The 20,919-nt window shown below is 46.7% G+C and overlaps 1 protein-coding gene across 1 annotated transcript; it reads left to right on the forward strand.

Moving 5' to 3' along the window:
• The first annotated feature begins 9,656 nt into the window (after window positions 1–9,656).
• On the forward strand, window positions 9,657–10,737 carry LOC127348578 (uncharacterized). The gene has a single exon (XM_051374560.2). The coding sequence runs from the start codon at window positions 9,716–9,718 to the stop codon at window positions 10,676–10,678; it is 963 nt and encodes a 320-aa protein (XP_051230520.1). The 5' UTR covers window positions 9,657–9,715; the 3' UTR covers window positions 10,679–10,737.
• Window positions 10,738–20,919: the final 10,182 nt, after the last annotated feature.

Consider the following 20,919-nt stretch of genomic DNA (forward strand, 5'->3'; position numbering starts at 1 on the left):
TAAATTCTTAAGTAGCTAGGAACAAAACGATTACGCATGGGGCGGAAACACTTATCCTGCTATCCGTTTAATATTATGTGCATGTTTCGTTTTATGTCGGAAAGCAAGTGCTGACTTCGTTATTTTCCGGCTTGCCCGCTTGACCTTCCGCGAGCCGAAAAACCTTAGCCGGAAATGCTCGCCAGCGGCGACGAAGCCCAATGGCAATCCGTCCATAACCGCGGAAACAAGCCCCCAAGCATAGGTGCCGGAAATCGCTACTAGGAATCCACGAGTTCGCAACAGATAACAACTTAATCAGAAAACTTAAGCTTACGTCCTAAAGGACGGTTTTTAGAAATCACAACTTTTATACACGCCTAGGCGGAAAGCATCCAGCTCTGCGGTTTTAGTCGGAAAAAACATACACGATCTAAAATGAACAAGTAAAGGAGGTAAAAGACTCAAAGAGTGAACCATAAGCTTTATTTCATTGATCATGTATAACTATTACAGAGTTTTGTAACTCGGAAAAATATGCTAAGTGTAGAAAGGACGTAGCTGTGCAATATTCCAAGGGCGATCTGTTTCGTCGTATATGTCATCCGGATCCTCACGCTTGCGTTTCCGGCGCCAGTTAGCAGGTCTATCCCTCAGCTCGCGGAAATCGACAAGGTAGTACGATCTGTTATGAAGCACTTTGCTGATGACGAAGGGTCCTTCCCATGGAGATTGCAGCTTATGGTCTTTCACCTGTCGAAGGCGGAGGACCAGGTCTCCGGCCATGAAGGAGCGTTTCCGAACTCGACGACTGTGATAGCGTCGGAGCTTCTGCTGGTAGATGGCGGAGCGCTGGTCAGCTAGGTTCCGAGCTTCTTCGATCAGGTCCACAGATAGCTGTCTGGCCTCGTCAGCTGTTTCTTCGTTATAGGCGGAAACTCGCGGTGAATCATGGATGATGTCGGAGGGAATCACGGCTTCAGATCCGTATACCAGGAAGAAAGGGGTAAACCCCGTTGACCTGTTAGGGGTAGTTCGCAAACTGCACAAGACAGCGTCTAGTTCGTCGGCCCAAGCTCCAGCTGCTCGTCGCAGCGGTTCTTCAAGGCGTGGCTTGATTCCTGATAATATTAGACCGTTAGCTCTTTCGACTTGACCATTGGATTGTGGGTGAGCCACAGATGCAAGGTCCAATCGAATTCCCATTGTCTCACAATAATCCTTCAATTCTCCCTGAGCGAAGTTTGTGCCATTATCTGTGATTATGCTGTGCGGGATGCCGAATCTCATTACGAGGCTGATGACAAATTTTAGTGCCGTAGCACCGTCGGCTTTTCTCACTGGCTTGGCCTCGATCCACTTGCTGAACTTATCAACAGCGACCAGGAGGTATTCACAACCACCAGGAGATGATCGTTTTAACTTACCAACCATATCGAGCCCCCAGACCGCAAATGGCCAGGTGATAGGTATGGTCTTCAGCTCTTGGGCTGGAGCATTTGGTTGAGTAGCGTAGTACTGACAACCTCGGCAGGTCTTGACTATTTTGTCAGCATCTTCTTTAGCTGTTAGCCAATAAAAGCCTAGCCGAAAAGCTTTTGCAACGAGTGACCTGGGAGCGGCATGGTGCCCGCAGTCCCCTGCGTGGATCTCTCTGAGGATTTCAATGCCATCTTGATTGGAGACGCATTTGAGAAACACCCCTGTTGCGCTTCGTTTGTAGAGCTGTCCATCAACAATTGTGTAGGATCGTGCTCGTCTGATGATCTGGCGCGCGAGGACCTCGTCCTCCGGCAACTTCTGATCGATAAGGTAGTCCAGGAAAGGCTGTGTCCAAGCCGGAATGGTAGCCAATACCTCTTTAGCCGGAGACACTGCCACTTCTGGGTTTTCCGGGTTAGCGCCCTTCACCGAGGGTATCTGGAGATGCTCTAGGAAAATTCCAGGCGGAATTGGCTTTCTGCCGGATCCGAGTTTGGATAGCATATCTGCCGCTGTATTGTCGTCTCTTCTGACGTACTTGACTTCGTATCCGAGGAAGCTTTTGGCGATCTCGTCAACTTCGTCTCTGTAGGCCGCCATGACGGAATTTCTGGCGTTCCAGGTTCCGGCTACTTGCTGTGCCACCAGGTCGGAATCTCCGCAGCAAATGATGTGCTTGATCCCTATTTCCTTAGCGATGCGCAGTCCGTGTAGTAGAGCCTCGTATTCCGCCATGTTATTTGTAGCTTCGAAGTGGATCTGCAGAACGTATTGCAGTTCTTCTCCGGTAGGGGACTTCAGGGTGACTCCGGCTCCTGAGCCTTGATGCTGCTTGGATCCGTCGAAGTGCATGACCCATGTTTCTGGTTCCGGCTCCAGACTTGCATCCGGAGCTTCTGTCCAATCTGCAACGAAATCTGCCAAGACTTGGGATTTTACCGCAGTCCTAGGCTTGTAGGCGATGTCGAAGGCGGATAGTTCAATGCCCCATTTAGCCGTCCGTCCTGTTGCGTCGGCGTTGTTGAGAATTGTTGACAGCGGAGCTTTGCTCACGACTGTTACTGGGTGCTCTTGGAAGTAGTGTCTCAGCTTCCGGCTGCCTAGGAAAACTCCATAAGCCAGCTTCTGAAAGTGAGGGTATCTTTGCTTTGACTCCGTCAGCACCTCGCTTATGTAGTAGACAGGTCTTTGGATGTCATATTCGTGACCTTCTTCCTTTCGCTCCACCACGATGACGAGGCTGATGACTTTGTTGGTAGCTGCCAGGTAAAGGAGCATTGGCTCTGACTCTGCTGGGGCTGCCAGGATAGGTGGGGTGGTAAGTATTTCCTTCAACCCTCGAAGAGCTGCGTCAGCTGCGTCGTCCCAGACAAATTTGTCTGTTTTCTTCAGCAACTTGTACAGAGGTAGCGCCTTCTCGCCAAGACGGCTAACAAACCTACTGATTGCTGCGACACAACCAGTTAGTCGTTGCACATCTTTGAGACAAGTTGGCCGTTTGATACACAGGATTGCCTTGATCTTTTCCGGGTTCACCTCAATGCCTCTGTGAGAGACTATGAAGCCAAGGAGTTTTCCGGCTGGCACGCCAAAGACGCACTTCAGCGGATTCAACATCATCTTGTACCTGCGGAGGTTGTCGAAGGTTTCTGTGAGGTCGCTGATCAAGTCGGATCCTTTCCGGGTCATGACCGCGATGTCGTCGACGTATGCGTGCACGTTCCGGCCAATTTGGTCCTTCAGGCACCGCTGCATCGTACGTTGGTAAGTAGCACCTGCGTTTTTCAAGCCAAAAGGCATAGTAACATAGCAGTAAGTACCAAACGGGGTTATGAATGAAGTCGCCTTTTGGTCGGATTCCTTCATCCGGATCTTATGATACCCGGAATACGCATCAAGAAAACACAGAAGTTCCGCCCCCGCCGTCGAATCAATGACTTGGTCAATGCGCGGCAAGGGGAACGGATCCTTCGGGCAATGTTTGTTCAAGCCAGAGTAATCGATGCACATTCTTAGTATTTCAGTGTTCTTTTTGGGTACAAGGACGGGATTCGCGACCCAATCGGTGTGAATAACTTCTATTACAAAACCTGCTTCTAGTAACTTTGCTAGTTCCATTCCTATGGCGCGTCGTTTCTTGTCTCCAAAGCGTCGCATAGCTTGCTTCACCGGTTTAGCCCCCGGATTTATGTTGAGGTAGTGCTCGGCGAGTTCCCTAGGTACTCCGGACATGTCAGAAGGTTGCCATGCGAAGATATCCATGTTAGCGCGGAGGAACTCGACGAGCGCGCTTTCCTATTTGGGGTCCATGTTGGCTCCGACTGAAACCTGCTTGGAAGAGTCACCCGGAATGAGGTCATGCTTCTTGGTTTCTATCGCGGGCTTGAAGGAGGTTTTCTGCTCGGAGATCTGCTTCTTGGTGGTCTGCATCTCAGTCGGATCCACTGCGGCTCTGTAGCCTTTCAGCTCTTCTCCGGATATGACAGACTCTGCGAAGGCGGCTTCGCCCAACTCGCACTCATGAGCCTTTTTGTAGTCTCCGGTTATGGTGATCATACCATTAGGACCCGGCATCTTGAGCTTGTTGTAGATATAGCACGCTCTTGCGTGGAACTTGTGGTAGGTGGGCCTGCCGAAGATGACATGGTAGGAGCTCTTGAAGGGCACAACTTCGAACGTGATCTTCTCTTCGCGGAAATTGTGAACATCGCCGAAAGCCACGGGAAGTGTGATGCTGCCAAGGGAGTTCGCCTTCTTACCCGGAACCACACCGTGAAACTCAGTGTTGCTGTGTTTGAGCTGTTCCTTGGTGAGGTTCATCCGCTCCAGAGTCTCCAGGTACATGATGTTCAAGCTGGCTCCACCATCCATGAGGCACTTGGAGAAGTCATACCCATCTATGCGGGGACTCACAACCAAGGTGTAGTATTCTTTGGGCACAATGGCGGGATGATCCTCCCTGTCAAATGTGCACGGGACTTCCGACCACCTGACATACTGCGGCACAGCCGGAACTGTGGCGTTCAGGATCCGGGTAGCTGATTTTGTAGCGCGGACTGTGGGGGTTCCGAGGAAGGTGTGGTAAGCCCCCACGCTCTTTTTCTCGAAGGGGTTGGATTTACCTGTGGATCCGGCTTCGGGATCCGGCGAGTTATCATCCTCGTCCATCGCCTCAGAACTGTCCTCTTCTTTGTCCTTGTTCTTGCCCTTGCCTCCTTTGCCGCGTGGGCGGTGCTTCCGGGCTCGCTTGTATCCTGCCTCCGGGTCGTTCTTGAGATCGTTGACCCACTTGCAGTTGCGGTTAGTGTGAGTGGACTTCCCTGTAGCCGGATCCAAGTGGGCCAGGCAGGGCATGTCTCTGTACTCTTCATAGGTTTGCGGGGCGCGGGATCCGCCAGCAGTGACCTCAGTGCCATGCTGCTGACCCCTGCCGGCTCCGCCTCCGCGGCCGCGTCCTCTTCCGCCTCCTGACCCTCCGCGTTGGAACGCCATGGCGACCATGTCGGATCCGCCACTCTTCTGGTCATCAGGATTTTTGCGTTTGTGGCCGCTGTTGTTACCGTTATCACGGTTCTTCTTTTGTTGGTGTAGGGGGATTGCTGTAGCTGCGAGATCACCGCCGGCGTCGTCATCGGCGGCAGTGTGGTCACTGGCAATGGAGATCATCTCATCCAAAGTCAGTTTGTTGGCGTTGGCCAAACAAGTAAGCTTATGCCTCAGCAATCCTCCTCTCTGCAGTCCACCAATGAAGGCGTACATGGCAGTGGTGTGGTCGACGTTTTCGCACTCGTTCCTGCATGCCAACCATCGTGTGAGGAAGTTTCTTGAAGATTCTCCCTTCTTCTGGATACAAGCTTGTAAGTCGCTTGCCGTGGCAGGTCTTTTGTAGGTGCCCCTGAAGTGTTTCTCGAAAGCGGTCTTCAGGTCAAACCAGCAAAAGATGGAGTTTTTCTCGAGGTCACTGAGCCAGATCCGGGCTGGGCCTACAAGGTACAACTGGAGCATTCGGCAAGCGATATTAGGGGTTCCTCCGGCAAAGGTTACTGCATTGTAGTAATCCTCAATCCAGGTATCCGGCCTTTCGGTGCCATCGTAATGCTTCAGGTTTCCTGGTAGCTTGAGGGAGCTCCTTGGCTTTGGTTCCTCTCGAATCATCCTGCCAAAGCACTTCGGTCCGATGTAGTCGGTTCTGTATTCGTTGAGGCGTTCCCGCGCATCGCGCGAACCGTGACGGGGGGACTGAGAGCGAGAGCGAGATCTCCGGCCACCGCCTCCGCCTCCACCTCCACCGCCACCGCTAGGTGGTGGTGAGGGAGACCTGCGAGGGGGCCGATCCGACCTCTTGCTTCCGCCTCCGGATTCTCCCCTGTGCTGGCTCCGGCTCCTGTGGCTGCCTTCGCCGTGGCGCTGGCTGCCCTGGTCGTTCCGGCTCCGGCGAGGTTCCGGGTCGCGCTCCTCATTCCGGCTCCTCCCGGGCTCGGGCTCACGATCGTTGTTCTGATTCCGGCGAGGTTCCGGCGTGCGCTCCCTGTTCCGGTTTCCGGAGGGCAGCACGTTGTCGCGGATAACAATTCCACCATGCCCTTGAGGCCTGGTGTTTCCGGCTGGACTACGGCGGCGAGGGGGACGCGGGTAACCATTAGGCGGAGGGGAGGGATTGCGGTACTTGTCTCGTCCAGAGTACATTGGGTCCTTTCCCTTTCTCGGATCTGACGGTGGTGTCTTTGATGGTACGGGGATCGGATTTGGATGTTCCCTGGTTTTCCTTCTGCGTTCCGAGGATCCGGTTCGCGATTCGTCATCTCGATGGCGGTTCTCGCGGGCGTCCTTCTGCGCAGTGGAGACGCAATGCTCCGGGTTAGATTCCAACCTGCGCGAAGTGTCTGCCTTGCTTTGCTGTTGAACCGCTGAAGCGACGAGCGTGCGTAAGTAGTTGATGTCGATCTCCTCGTCATTTTTCTTCAGGAGCTCTGCAGCTTTAGTCATATTGTCCTTTGGGGTCGCGAGCGGCCGCTGTTCAGCAGGGGTTGCGAAGGTGATCCTGCGGGGAGGAATTGCTTCTCTGACAATTCTGTCAGCCTCCGCCTGTGCGTAGGTCATCTTCACCTCCCACTCCTTTCTCATGCTTTTGACTTGCTCGAGCGTTGCGGTGATTTCGCGGTCCTGTCTTTCAAAGCGATCCATGATCTGTGCAGCTTCTTCCCTCTCATCCAATATAGCAGCTGCGGTGTTGGCAAACTTTTTGGCTGTGGCCAGCATCTCCTTTCTGGTGGCCTCTAGAGCCACCGGATCTGCGGCGTCATCAGGGGTTATTGGCTTGTTGAGGACATCAGACTTCGCGACCAAATCCATGCGTGCTTGTGCAACTATCTCTTCAGGCGACAGTAGGCTCTCCGAGGAAGAATCCCTACGGGGCCGCTCCCGCGACATCGGAGATCCGTGATGTGATGGTTGTGGGTCGGATTGAGCGCTTGCCTCTTCGACTCCGTTTTCTCCGATCGCCACTACAGTTGCAAGGACCTGCCTTGGCTGGGCGGAGTCAACTTCAGGCTGGCCGCCGTATCCGAGTTCCGTTACCTTGCGATCAAACTCCGCAGTGTCCATGGACTGGGTGTCTCCGGAGATTGGGCTTAAATTTCCCAAAATCGACTCTTCCGCCGGAGTTTCGCTTTCTCCGACAGCCTCCTGCTGATCCGGAGTAGCGTTGTTTTCCGGGGCCTCGACCTGCTCGGGACCAGCTCCGACTTCATGAGGGGCGGTTCCGGCGGTATGGGCCAAGAAGTGTACGAAGTGACACCTTTGCTTCTCTAACACCTGGGAGACCCAGGCGGATCTGCATTGGTCTTCCACCGTTACTTCCTGCTCAGGGGCGGATTGGGTGGGTTTTGATTTTTTCAGATCTAAGGCGGAATCTTTGCTAGGAAGTTCCTGCGTCTCAGATCGGATCTTCACGACTGCGTCCAGCTCGGCGGCGGTCGCGTCAGCGTTACTTACCAGTGGGTTTCCGTCGGAATCGACGGTTTCCCCGATGAAGATGTGTATGCCGCCAACTGGGACGATGGAGATCTTGACGGGGTCAGTTTTAGCCGGAATCCAACACTCATCCGGAGGGACGATTGGCAGACTTCCGGCGTAAAGGACACGCCCCACAGCGATGGTGTCGTCGTAGCTTCCCATGGCGGAACCCTCCCGGTTCCGGCCTCCAGACGCCGCAGGCCCCACGGTGGGCGCCAACTGTCGTTGCCTAATCGACGGTACCTCGGAGGAGGGATCCTCACGAGGGGGAGAAGAAGTAGGGGCCATAGGGCGGAGTGCACACGGGACGGTGGTACGCGAGTTACCCAGCTTCGGAACACCTGCACGATGACAGGGCCTACTGCTGCTTGTCTGGAATTATCTGGGCGCTTTCGCGTTGTTACAATGAGTTGTGGTTGTGCCTCTAGGGCTCCCGGGATCCGGCTTATAAAGGCGCACGGATCTAGGGTTTACATGGAGAGTCCTAGCCGGATTACAGATAGCCTAACTACGATACAATGTCTTGCCGTGCACGTCACGGATCCGCCTTCCATATACGTCGTACTGGATCCGGGTCCCTCCTGGGCCTCCATGGATCCGGGTTACTTCTATGTCGGTACGGATCCGGCCTGCTGATCCTGGGCTGGACTTCTTCCTTCATGATCAACAGCAACTGGGCCGCCCGATGGGCCACACGCCTCATCACCATCTGTGGGCCACCCGGGCTTGCCGGATCTAGGCACTGTCGATGGTACACCCATGAAGTATACCCACAACAGTCCTCTCCCGTACATGATCACAAAGGCGATTGGTTCTAGAGATCCGCTCACTTGTTCGCCGGTGCACGCCGGTGGTGGGATGGAGTAGGGTAAGGTGGCGACGCAAGTACTAAGAGGTGGCAACACCCTAACTCGTGTATAAGGCGTCGTTTCGGTGGCAGCCACACATGGATTTATATAGAGTGTTTATATAGGGTGGCTTGTGAAACACTAGGCAACGTGGGCCATGCCCACATCATAAGCTTCAAGTCAATCCGGGAGCAACCCAAATTGACTAGCTATGTCGCGTCCACCAACTACTCAGATTTCCCAAACAACAAAAATAAAGCTCGGCTCACTTCCACAAACCGTGGCGCATTAGGACGAGGCGGATGAGCGGCAGAGGGGGAAGAGGAGGAGGAGGAGGAGGAGTGGAGCACATGTACCACTACTCTTCTCAATCTCTTACTAAGTGGAACAACACACCTTATAAGATGATCTAACTTCTTTCCAATTTTTCATGTGGGAGCGTGGGACTAAACTTTGCTTCCCACTTCTTGCTACTCACTTGTAAGCTGGCATCAACATAGGCTAAAACTCACATTTTTAGACAAAAAGGGGCAAAGCCCCCTGGTTCCTCCATTTAGAATGCAACCAAGAGAGTCACAAGGAAAACAAGCTGTGGACTCATCATTCTTACAAGCCTATAGGGAAAATAAACTAATATCCCATCCAAGAGAAAATAACAGACTATCGAACAGGAAAGTGGCAAAAACATAGTAGGAAAAGCTACACGAAGAAGTATTACAGAGATAGTTTTTTTTAACGAAGAGGAATGCCTTCAAGAAGCTTCTCACAAACAGATTCCTGAAGCCATCTTTGGTGAAGATCAACTGCTAAGCCATCAGATTTTCAACGGCTAAAACTCACATGGCTGCAGGCTTTGATAATTTAACAAAAAATTCAAATACTACATGAGCCAAACCGTAGAGACACATTATTTCAACACATTTTGTCTAAACCTGCAACATATACATATCGGACCCTCACAGCCGTGGATCAGATTTACATTACCGCGTGCCACAGCGTTGACGCGTTGTACCAACTTTCCTTTGCCGTCCGTTGTAATGCACGCGAGAACACCCGCCGCGCGCTAGCTCGAGTGCTCGACGCACGCGCGGCTCCTTTTTCACCCATGAACCGCTCGGCTCGCCAGCCCTCTCTCTGTTTCCGGGCAGAATCCACGCCGCAGCAACGCACTCAAATCTCCAGCTAACACTACTCTCCAGAGCCGGGACACGTGACAAGCACAATCACGCAACAGATGAGTGAGGAAATTACACTACGCTACGCTCAACCTGCTGCTCACGAGTATAAAAATGGCGGGTGCGTGCAAGACAGCGGTCAAAAGCACAACGAGGTTGCACCTTGCACGCGATCGATCTTACTTACGTACTAGAGTGCAGGCTTACCAATTTCGCATGGTGACCATGCAGCCGCAGGCCATCACCAAGGTCTCCATCTCGGCGCTGGTCATCTCCCTCCCCATCATCTACGTGTCCCTCCTGCGCGTCCCACCCTCCACGCTCGCCCGGGACTCCACCTTTTGGTTCCTCATGTCCAACTCCATCATCGCCATCATCGCCGTCGACTCCGGCATGCTCTTCCTCGGCTCAGCCTCCCACCACCACCAAGACGAGGACTTCTTCGACGTCGTTCACAGTGAACAGCCGGCGGCGACCGTCCGCGAGGACTACTACGGCGACGCGATGTCGGTGCCGCTGATGGCATCCTCCCACGTGCCAACAGCGCCTGTGGATATGCCGGATGTTGTCGTAGCAGGCGGTGAACAGCTGCTGCCAACAGGTGGAGCTGTGACCGTCCAAGAAGACTACTATCGTGACGCCTTGTCGCCGCCGTTGATGGCATCCTTCCACGAGCCAACGGCGCCGGTGGATATGTCCTGCGTCCTGGTAGGAGGCGGCGAAGAACTTCCAACTAGTGGACTTGTACGCTCCAACGCAGCAGACACTGGTGGTATGGAGATGGAGGAGGGCCATGCTCTGTCTTTGATCCAAGGTGAAGGTGCACCAAGCAACCCGAGCACTGACATGGTCGACCAAGAAGAAGCACCGAAGCTCGAACTAGTCAGCGCCAACAAGGACGATGAGATGATCGTGGAAGGCGAACACTACACAATATCACCAGCTCCTCTGATGACAGTAACACCTGACGATCATGCACAGCAAGATGAAGGCTCTGTTCAAGTGGTGAGGGAAGATGTGAAGCCCCAGTGGTGCTCGGTGACAGAGGAGAACAAGCCGCCGCTGGAGAAGGAGAGCGACTACTGGCAGCTGAGCGACGACGAGCTCAACAAGAAGGTGGAGGAGTTCATCACGCGGTTCAACCGAGACATGATCGAGCAGGAAGCAGCAGCTGTCTGATCGATTATAGGGCTTAAAAAACAGCGACTTAATTACCTACGTCATATATATATGCTGATCTGTACATATTTTAGTTACTTGTACTGTAGTAAGGAGTACTTTACCTATTCGGTCGTGGCCAGCGACAATATATTCATGTACTGTATGTCTGTAAATATATGAAACCTTATTCTTTGATCAGACGGTTTAGGGTCCGAACAGCCAGCATAAGAGCTTTGGTTGAGCAATCGTTCGGATGGTTTTTTTAAAACATAAGCCATTGCGTCCAGCTTTAAGTTAATAAAAAGCTAATTACAGCAAGAATTGTTGGAATTTTGCCTAATATAGTCCCAACCAATTTAATTTAGTTCACAGCCAAAGACCTAATTGATCCATTCATGCATGGCAAGGGGTGGAACAAAAGTTTAGTTTCACCTTGTTAGTCTAGAGAAAATTGGATCTCCTTATATATGTTTCGGAACCAAGCAAAACTGGATTGTTGTGCCATAGGAAGGATAGCTATACTAATTTGGTATAATCAAAATACACCTTTGATACAAAATTGACAATCTCACAAGGATCAAATATCAGTAATTTTCTATTTACTACTTGATCCCATCTTTTACATAATCAATTCCTTTGTTTGAATGTAAGCTCAGCATGTCTGGAAGCACAGGAGAGACATTTCTAATAATAGCAATCCTTATTCCTATTTTGGCATTTTGGATTTCAGGGCTTTTAGCCCGGTTAGTGAAGGACCAGAGAAGCTTTCTAGTTATGAATCATGTATAGAACCCATGGGGGGAGCTTGGCTACAATTCCGAATACTCTACTTGTGGTATGAGCATGAGAAGAGGACTCACGCATGCACACTCCTCCCCTCCTCCGCCGTCGCTCGCCTCGTGACGACGCGCGCGACGAGGTTTGCGGGAATGTCTCAAGCTGAGACTTCTCTCCTTCTGCCCATCTTGTGGCGTGCACCGCGAGTCGGGACAGTAGGCCTCCAAAACCCCGCCTCTTGTGATCATGTACGGGATACCGGTGATAAGGTTTTTGGAGAGCGCTCTGCGCGTGACTACTAACATCATCACAAACTCGGACGAGTTCCTCCCTGATGAGGACTTCTTCCCGAATATCAACAGCCTCTACGACGACATGGGCGACAACACCGGCAACGCGAGCGGGTCTTCTTCCGGTGTCTCGTATGTCATTCTATTTCTCCTACTTGAGATCATGATGTAGTTCCTAGTTCTAGTATATTTTTTCTACAATTCATAATATCGCACTATATGTTAGATGACATGTCTACTTTTTTCCTTTAGTTCTACCATGTTTTATCTATTTTTTTCTTGGTTAATTTATGCGGAAAATTGCTTATATTACCAATTATCCAAAAATCTTCTTATAGGAAATTTTCCCCTGTTGGCTTTGCTGCATCTCCGAGGCCACCTCCTTTCAAGGGTGTTAATTTTAAGAGATGGTGTGCCCAAACAATTCTGTGGCTCACAACCATGAGATGCTTTGATGCAACTAAAGTCAAGCTGGATGAAGAGCTTACTCCCCTTGAGGAGAAAGGTTTCAAGGAAGCCAACACTCTTTTAAGGGGTGCTATTATCGATGCTCTTGGAGAGAATATTATTGACTCATATTTGTCCATCACTATGGGCAAGGATATGTGGGATGCGCTTGAAGCCAAGTTTGAGGTCTTGGACGCTATATGTCATGGAGCAATTCTATGACTATAAGATGATTGATGACCGCTCTGTTGTTGAGAAAGCTCATGAGATACAGTCCATTGCCAAGGAAGTTAAGTAGTTCACATGTGTGTTACCAGATAAATTTATTGCCAGAGGCATTATTTCCAAACGTCATCCTTCATTGAGGAATTTTGCTATTTCTCTGAAACACAACAGAAAAGAGTTTTTCGTCACGGATCTCATTGATACTCTTGATGTAGAAGAAAATGAGAGAGCAAAAGACAAACTTCCTCGAGGTGATGAGGGAGGTTCTAGTGCCCAATTTGGTGCATAAGAAGAACTTCCAATCCCACAAGTTCAAGAACAAGAACAAGTGATGGCAAAGGAAAATTTGATGGGAAGAACAAGACCTCACATTCTACCAACTTCATGAAGAAGACTGGTAAGAAGAAAGGAGTATGCCACATTTGTGGTGATCCTGATCATTGGGATCCTAAGTGTCCAAACTGCTTTGACAAGCATCAGCAAGGGAAGGGCAGCAAGACCGCCAATGTTGGCATTGGAGATACTGAGATGAAGGATGATGGGTATGGTATATTTCTTAATGTTCTTTTAATATGACATTCTCCTGAATGTTGTATTGACACAGGTGTCAATGTACACATTTGTGGTGATGTATCTATGTTTTCTTCTTATCAAGTCGTAGGGACTTCCTCCGTACCGATGGGCAACGGCTCGCATGCTACTATTCGTGGTGTTGGTACGTCTGATTTGAAGTTCACTTTGGGAAAGATCATGCGCCTGAAGAATGTGCATCATTAACCTTCTATCAATAAAATCTTGTTACCAGATCCCTCCTATGTTGCAAGATTGTCTTCAAGTCTAAAAAAATTGTTGTGTTAAAATTTGGAACCTTTGTTGGTAAAGGCTATGAATGCAGAGGCTTGTTCCGCCTATCCCTGTCACATATTTGTAAAAAAGTTGTTAATAATATTTTCACCGATATTGAGACAAATATTTGGCATTCACGACTTTGTCATGTTAATTTTGGTTGTATGATGCGGCTAGCTGAACTTAATTTATTCTTGAGTGTCACTACTGTCATGGGTTATAAGTGTCAGGTGTGTGTTCAAGCTAAGCAACCTCTTAAGTCTCATATGACTGCGGAGGTAAGAAATTTCGCACCTCTAGAGCTCGTACATTCAGATCTTTGTGAGATGAATGGTGTGTTGACAAAATATGGAAAGATATATTTCATTATGTTGATTGATAATTCCACTAGATTTTGTTATGTGTATCTTCTGAAATCAAAAGATGAGGTACCGAACTTCTTCAAAGTCTATAAAGCTGAAACAAAAAAAACCAACTTGATCGAAATATCAAGCGGCTTAGGTATGACCGTGTTGGAGAATATTTTTCCAATGAGTTCGGTTCATTTTATGCGGAACATGGTATAGTCCATGAGAGGACACCTCCCTACCCACCTCAGTCAAATGGGGTGGTTGAAAGAAAGAACCGTACTCTAACTGATTTGGTTAACGCCATGTTAGACACATTGGATCTCTCCAAAGCGTGGTGGGGGAGGCGATATTGACCTCTAGTCATGTCCTAAACCGAGTTCCCACAAAGAACAAAGAATAAATCCATTCGAGGAATGGGAGAAGAAAAGGTTAAAACTATCTTGCCTTCGTACGTGGGTTGTTTGGCAAAAGTCAATATGCCAATCCCCAAGAAGCACAAACTTGGATCAAAAGTCGTGGACTGTGTTTTTCTGGGCTATGCTTTTCATAGAATTGGCTATAGATTTTTAATAGTAAAATCTGAGGTATCCGACATGGATGTTGGTACAATCATGGAGTCAAATGATGTGAATTTCCTTGAGGATATCTTTCCCATGAAGGATATGCCTAGCTCATCGAATCAGGGGATGCCAAGTACATCTAGTCAGGAATTAGCTATAATTCCTAAACATACCATTCTGATAGAACACCTTCAAAATCCCGAGGAGGATAACAATGAAGCTCCTAAGCGGAGCAAGAGACAGAGGACTCAAAAGTCCTATGATGATGATTCGGTTGTGTACCTCGTGGATGATACTCCCACTTCTATTTCAGAAGCCTATGCATCTTCGGATGCTGATTATTGGAATGATCGGTCCGCAGTGGATGTGCTACATTTTGGCTAATGGAACTTGAGAGAACATTGATCATCCTTATGGGTTCAAACGTAGGATGTAAGTGGGTGTCTAAGAAAAATCTTAGACATAATGGTACTATTAAAAATTACAAGGCACGGCTTGTGACCAATGGTTATACCCAAAAGTAAGGTGGAGATTTCTTTGATACTTACTGTCCTATAGCCAGGTTGACTACCATTAGATTACTATCTTTGCATCCCTCATACAGTCTTCTTGTTCATGAAATGGACGCTGATACAACTTTCCTCAATGGAGAGTTGGAGGAGAAAATTTACATGAAATAAATAAATGGTTTTGTAGTAAATGGTCAAGAAGAAAATGTTTGTAAGTTGCTAAAATCTTTATATGCCTCCTGGGCCCGCCTTTGGTCGACAACACATACACATGCATGTGTCTATGTTGCCTGCTTACTTGGTAGATGGAAATATCTACATATACATCCCTTGTGGATGAGCTCGGCTGTGAAAAGATATGACTAATGGTTTAACATTATTTTTATTGTGCCACTTGGCATTACTTCTTTTTTTGTTTCCTTTGTTTGTTTTGTGGGTTAATGATACGTCTCCGACGTATCGATAATTTCTTATGTTCCATGCCACATTATTGATGTTATCTACATGTTTTATGCACACTTTATGTCATATTCGTGCATTTTCTGGAACTAACCTATTAACAAGATGCCGAAGTGCCAGTTGCTGTTTTCTGCTGTTTTTGGTTTCAGAAATCCTAGTAAAGAAATATTCTCGGAATTGGACGAAATAAAAGCCCAGGGGCCTATTTTCTCACGAAGCTTCCAGAAGTCCGAAGACGAGACGAAGAGGGGCCACGGGGTGGCCAAACCCTAGGGCGGCGCGGCCCCACCCCTGGCCGCGCCGGCCTATGGTGTGGGCCCCCCGTGCCGCCTCTTGACTTGCCCTTCCGCCTACTTAAAGCCTCCGTGACGAAACCCCCAGTACCGAGAACCACGATACGGAAAACCTTACTGAGACGCCGCCGCCGCCGATCCCATCTCGGGGGATCCAGGAGATCGCCTCCGGCACCCTGCCGGAGAGGGGAATCATCCCCCGGAGGACTCTACGCCGCCATGGTCGCCTCCGGTGTGATGAGTGAGTAGTCTACCCCTGGACTATGGGTCCATAGCAGTAGCTAGATGGTTGTCTTCTCCCCATTGTGCTATCATTGTCGGATCTTGTGAGCTGCCTATCATGATCAAGATCATCTATATGTAATTCTATATGTTGCGTTTGTTGGGATCCGATGAATAGACAATACTTGTTATGTTGATTATCAAAGTTATGCTTATGTGTTGTTTATGATCTTGCATGCTCTCCGTTACTAGTAGATGCTCTGGCCAAGTAGATGCTTGTAACTCCAAGAGGGAGTACTTATGCTCGATAGTGGGTTCATGCCTGCATTGACACAGGACGATGACAGAAAGTTCTAAGGTTGTGTTGTGCTGTTGCCACTAGGGATAAAACATTAGTGCTATGTTCAAGGATGTAGTCACTAGTTACATTACGCACCATACTTAATGCAATTGTCTGTTGTTTTGCAACTTAATCTTTGGAGGGGTTCGGATGATAACCTGAAGGTGGACTTTTTAGGCATAGATGCAGTTGGATGGCGGTCTATGTACTTTGTCGTAATGCCCAATTAAATCTCACTATACTCATCATGATATGTATGTGCATTGTCATGCTCTCTTTATTTGTCAATTGCCCAACTGTAATTTGTTCACCCAACATGCTGTTCGTCTTATGGGAGAGACACCTCTAGTGAACTGTGGACCCCGGTCCAATTCTCTTTACTGAAATACAATCTACTGCAATACTTGTTTTACTGTTTTCTCTGCAAACAATCATCTTCCACATAATACGGTTAATCCTTTGTTACAGCAAGCCGGTGAGATTGACAACCTCACTGTTTCGTTGGGGCAAAGTACTTTGGTTGTGTTGTGCAGGTTCCACGTTGGCGCCGGAATCCCTGGTGTTGCCGCCATCAACCTTCAACGTGCTTCTTGACTCCTACTGGTCCGATTAAACCTTGGTTTCTTACTGAGGGAAACTTGCCGCTGTGCGCATCACACCTTCCTCTTGGGGTTCCCAACGGACGCGTGTCGAACGAAAAGACAATACGTCAACCACGCGCATCAAGCAAATTTCTGGCGCCGTTGCCGGGGACCTGAAGAAAAGTTACACCACAAAGATTTCTATCTCCCACGTCAACTCCACGCCAGCAGCAAATTTCTGGCGCCGTTGCCGGGGAGATCAAGACACGCTGCAAGGGGAGTATCCACTTCTCAATCTCTTTACTTTGTTTTTGTCTTGCTTAGTTTTATTTACTACTTTGTTTGCTGCACTAAATCAAAATACAAAAAAATTAGTTGCTAGTTTTACTTTATTTGCTATCTTGTTTGCTATATCAAAAACACAAAAAAAATAGTTTACTTGCATTTACTTTATCTAGTTTGCTTTATTTACTGTTGCTAAAATGGCTAACGCTGAAAATACTAAGTTGTGTGACTTCACAACCACAAATAATAATGATTTCTTATGCACACCTATTGCTCCACCTGCTACTACAGCAGAATTCTTTGAAATTAAACCTGCTTTACTGAATCTTGTTATGAAAGATCAATTTTCTGGAATTAGTTCTGATGATGCTGCTGCCCATCTTAATAATTTTGTTGAACTATGTAAAATGCAAAAATATAAAGATGTAGATGGTGATATTATTAAACTAAAATTGTTCCCTTTCTCATTAAGAGGAAGAGCTAAAGATTGGTTGCTATCTCTACCTAAGAATAGTATTGATTCATGGACTAAATGCAAGGATGCTTTTATTGGTAGATATTATCCCCCTGCTAAAATTATATCTTTGAGGAGTAGCATAATGAATTTCAAACAATTAGATACTGAACATGTTGCTCAAGCTTGGGAAAGAATGAAATCTCTGGTTAAAAATTGCCCAACCCATGGACTGATTACTTGGATGATCATCCAAACCTTCTATGCAGGACTAAATTTTTCTTCACGGAATTTATTGGATTCAGCTGCTGGAGGTACCTTTATGTCCATCACTCTTGGTGAAGCAACAAGGCTTCTTGATAATATGATGATCAACTACTCTGAATGGCACACGGAAAGAGCTCCACAAGGTAAGAAGGTAAATTCTGTTGAAGAATCCTCTTCCTTGAATGATAAGGTTGATGCTATTATGTCTATGCTTGTGAATGATAGGACTAATATTAATCCTAATAATGTTCCGTTAGCTTCATTAGTTGCACAAGAAGAACATGTTGATATAAACTTCATTAAAAATAATAATTTCAACAACAATGCTTACCGGAACAATTCTAGTAACAACTATAGGCCATATCCTTATAATAATGGCAACGGCTATGGTAATTCTTATGGAAATTCTTACAACAATAATAGGAATTCACCCCCTGGACTTGAAGCCATGCTTAAAGAATTTATTAGTACACAGACTGCTTTTAACAAATCTGTTGAAGAAAAGCTCAATAAAATTGATATTCTTGTTTCTAGAGTTGATAGTCTTGCCTCTGATGTTGATCTTTTGAAATCGAAAGTTATGCCTAATAGGGATATTGAAAATAAAATTGTTACTACAGCAAATGCCATTTAAGTTAGAATTAATGAGAATATAAGATTAATGGCTGAACTGCGTGCTAGGTGGGATAGAGAAGAAAATGAAAAACTAGCTAAAGAGAAGAATATAGCTAAAGTTTGGACTATTACCACCACTAGTAATGCTAATGCTACACATGTTGCTGCACCTCCTACTCATACTAATAAAAGAATTGGTGTTAGCAATGTTTCCACTTCTAATGCAAAGCGCGGAAAACTGCACTGAAAGCTGCTAAAGCTGAAACTGCCTGTGATAAAGCTGCTGAAATTTTTTCCAACATTGGGGATGATGATCCCATTGCTTTAGATTATAATGGTTTGAATTTTGATGATTGCCACATCTCTGAAGTTATAAAGTTCTTGCAAAAACTCGCTAAAAGTCCTAATGCTAGTGCTATAAATTTGGCTTTCACGCATCATATTACAAATGCTCTCATAAAAGCTAGAGAAGAGAAACTAGAGCGTGAAGCCTCTATTCCTAAAAAGCTAGAGGATGGTTGGGAGCCCATCATTAAGATGAAGGTTAAAGATTTTGATTGTAATGCTTTATGTGATCTTGGTGCAAGTATTTCTGTTATGCCTAAGAAAATTTATAATATGCTTGACTTGCCACCGCTGAAAAATTGTTATTTGGATGTTAATCTTGCTGATCATTCTACAAAGAAACCTTTGGGTAAAGTTGATAATGTTCGCATTACCGTTAACAATAATCTTGTTCCCGTTGATTTTGTTGTCTTGGATATTGAATGCAATGCATCTTGTCCCATTATATTGGGAAGACCTTTTCTTCGAAATGTTGGTGCTATTATTGATATGAGGGAAGGTAAAATGAAATATCAATTTCCTCTCAAGAAAGGTATGGAACACTTCCCTAGAAAGAGAATAAAGGTACCTTATGATTCTATTATTAGAACAAATTATGATGTTGATGCTTCGTTTCTTGATAATACTTGATACACACTTTCTGCGCCTAGCTGAAAGGCGTTAAAGAAAAGCGCTTATGGGAGACAACCCATGTTTTTACCTACAGTACTTTGTTTTTATTTTGTGTCTTGGAAGTTGTTTACTACTGTAGCAACCTCTCCTTATCTTAGTTTTGAGTTTTGTTGTGCCAAGTTAAGCCGTTGATAGAAAAGTAAGTACTAGATTTGGACTACTGCGCAGTTCCAGATTTCTTTGCTGTCACGAATCTGGGTCCACCTCCCTGTAGGTAGCTCAGAAAATTACGCCAATTTACGAGCATGATCCTCAGATATGTATGCAACTTTCATTCAATTTGAGCATTTTCGTTTGAGCAAGTCTGGTGCCATTTTAAAATTCGTCAATACGAACTGTTCTGTTTTGACAGATTCTGCCTTTTATTTCGCATTGCCTCTTTCGCTATGTTGGATGAATTTCTTTGATCCACTAATGTCCAGTAGCATTATGCAATGTCCAGAAGTGTTAAAAATGATTGTGTCACCTCTGAATATGTCAATTTATATTGTGCACTAACCCTCTAATGAGTTGTTTCGAGTTTGGTGTGGAGGAAGTTTTCAAGGATCAAGAGAGGAGTATGATGCAACATGATCAAGGAGAGTGAAAGCTCTAAGCTTGGGGATGCACCCGGTGGTTCACCCCTGCATATATCAAGAAGACTCAAGCGTCTAAGCTTGGGGATGCCCAAGGCATCCCCTTCTTCATCGACAACATTATCAGGTTCCTCCCCTAAAACTATATTTTTATTCCATCACATCTTATGTGCTTTTTCTTGGAGCGTCGGTTTGTTTTTGTTTTGCTTGAATAAAATGGATCCTAGCATTCAATTTATGGGAGAGATACACGCTCCGCTGTAGCATATGGACAAGTATGTCCTTGGTTTCTACTCATAGTATTCATGGCGAAGTTTCTCCTTCGTTAAATTGTTATATGGTTGGAATTGGAAAATGATACATGTAGTAATTGCTATAAATGTCTTGGGTAATGTGATACTTGGCAATTGTTGTGCTCATGTTTAAGCTCTTGCATCATATACTTTGCACCTATTAGTGAAGAATACATAGAGCATGCTAAAATTTGGTTTGCATAATTGGTCTCTCTAAAGTCTAGATAATTTCTAGTATTGAGTTTGAAGAACAAGGAAGACGGTGTAGAGTCTTATAATGTTTTCAATATGTCTTTTATGTGAGTTTTGCTGCACCTGTTCATCCTTGTGTTTGTTTCAAATAAGCCTTGCTAGCCTAAACCTTGTATTGAGAGGGAATACTTCTCATGCATCCAAAATACTTGAGCCAACCACTATGCCATTTGTGTCCACCATACCTACCTATACTACATGGTATTTTCCCGCCATTCCAAAGTAAATTGCTTGAGTGCTACCTTTAAAATTCCATCATTCACCTTTGCAATATATAGCTCATGGGACAAATAGCTTAAAAACTATTGTGGTATTGAATATGTAATTATGCACTTTATCTCTTATTAAGTTGCTTGTTGTGCGATAACCATGTTTACTGGGGAACGCCATCAAGTCATTGTTGAATTTCATGTGAGTTGCTATGCATGTTCGTCTTGTCTGAAGTAAGGGCGATCTACACTGAGTTGAATGGTTTGAGCATGCATATTGTGAGAGAAGAACATTGGGCCGCTAACTAAAGCCATGATTCATGGTGGAAGTTTCAGTTTTGGACAAATATCCTCAAGTCTCTAATGAGAAAAGAATTAATTGTTGTCAAATGC

Source organism: Lolium perenne, chromosome 4 (genome assembly GCF_019359855.2).
Source record: "Lolium perenne isolate Kyuss_39 chromosome 4, Kyuss_2.0, whole genome shotgun sequence".
Classification (NCBI taxonomy): domain Eukaryota; kingdom Viridiplantae; phylum Streptophyta; class Magnoliopsida; order Poales; family Poaceae; genus Lolium; species Lolium perenne.

Bases quoted from the DNA above. Each gene is read 5' to 3' on its own strand.
- LOC127348578 (XM_051374560.2), top strand. From the start codon at position 9,716: ATGGTGACCATGCAGCCGCAGGCCATCACCAAGGTCTCCATCTCGGCG.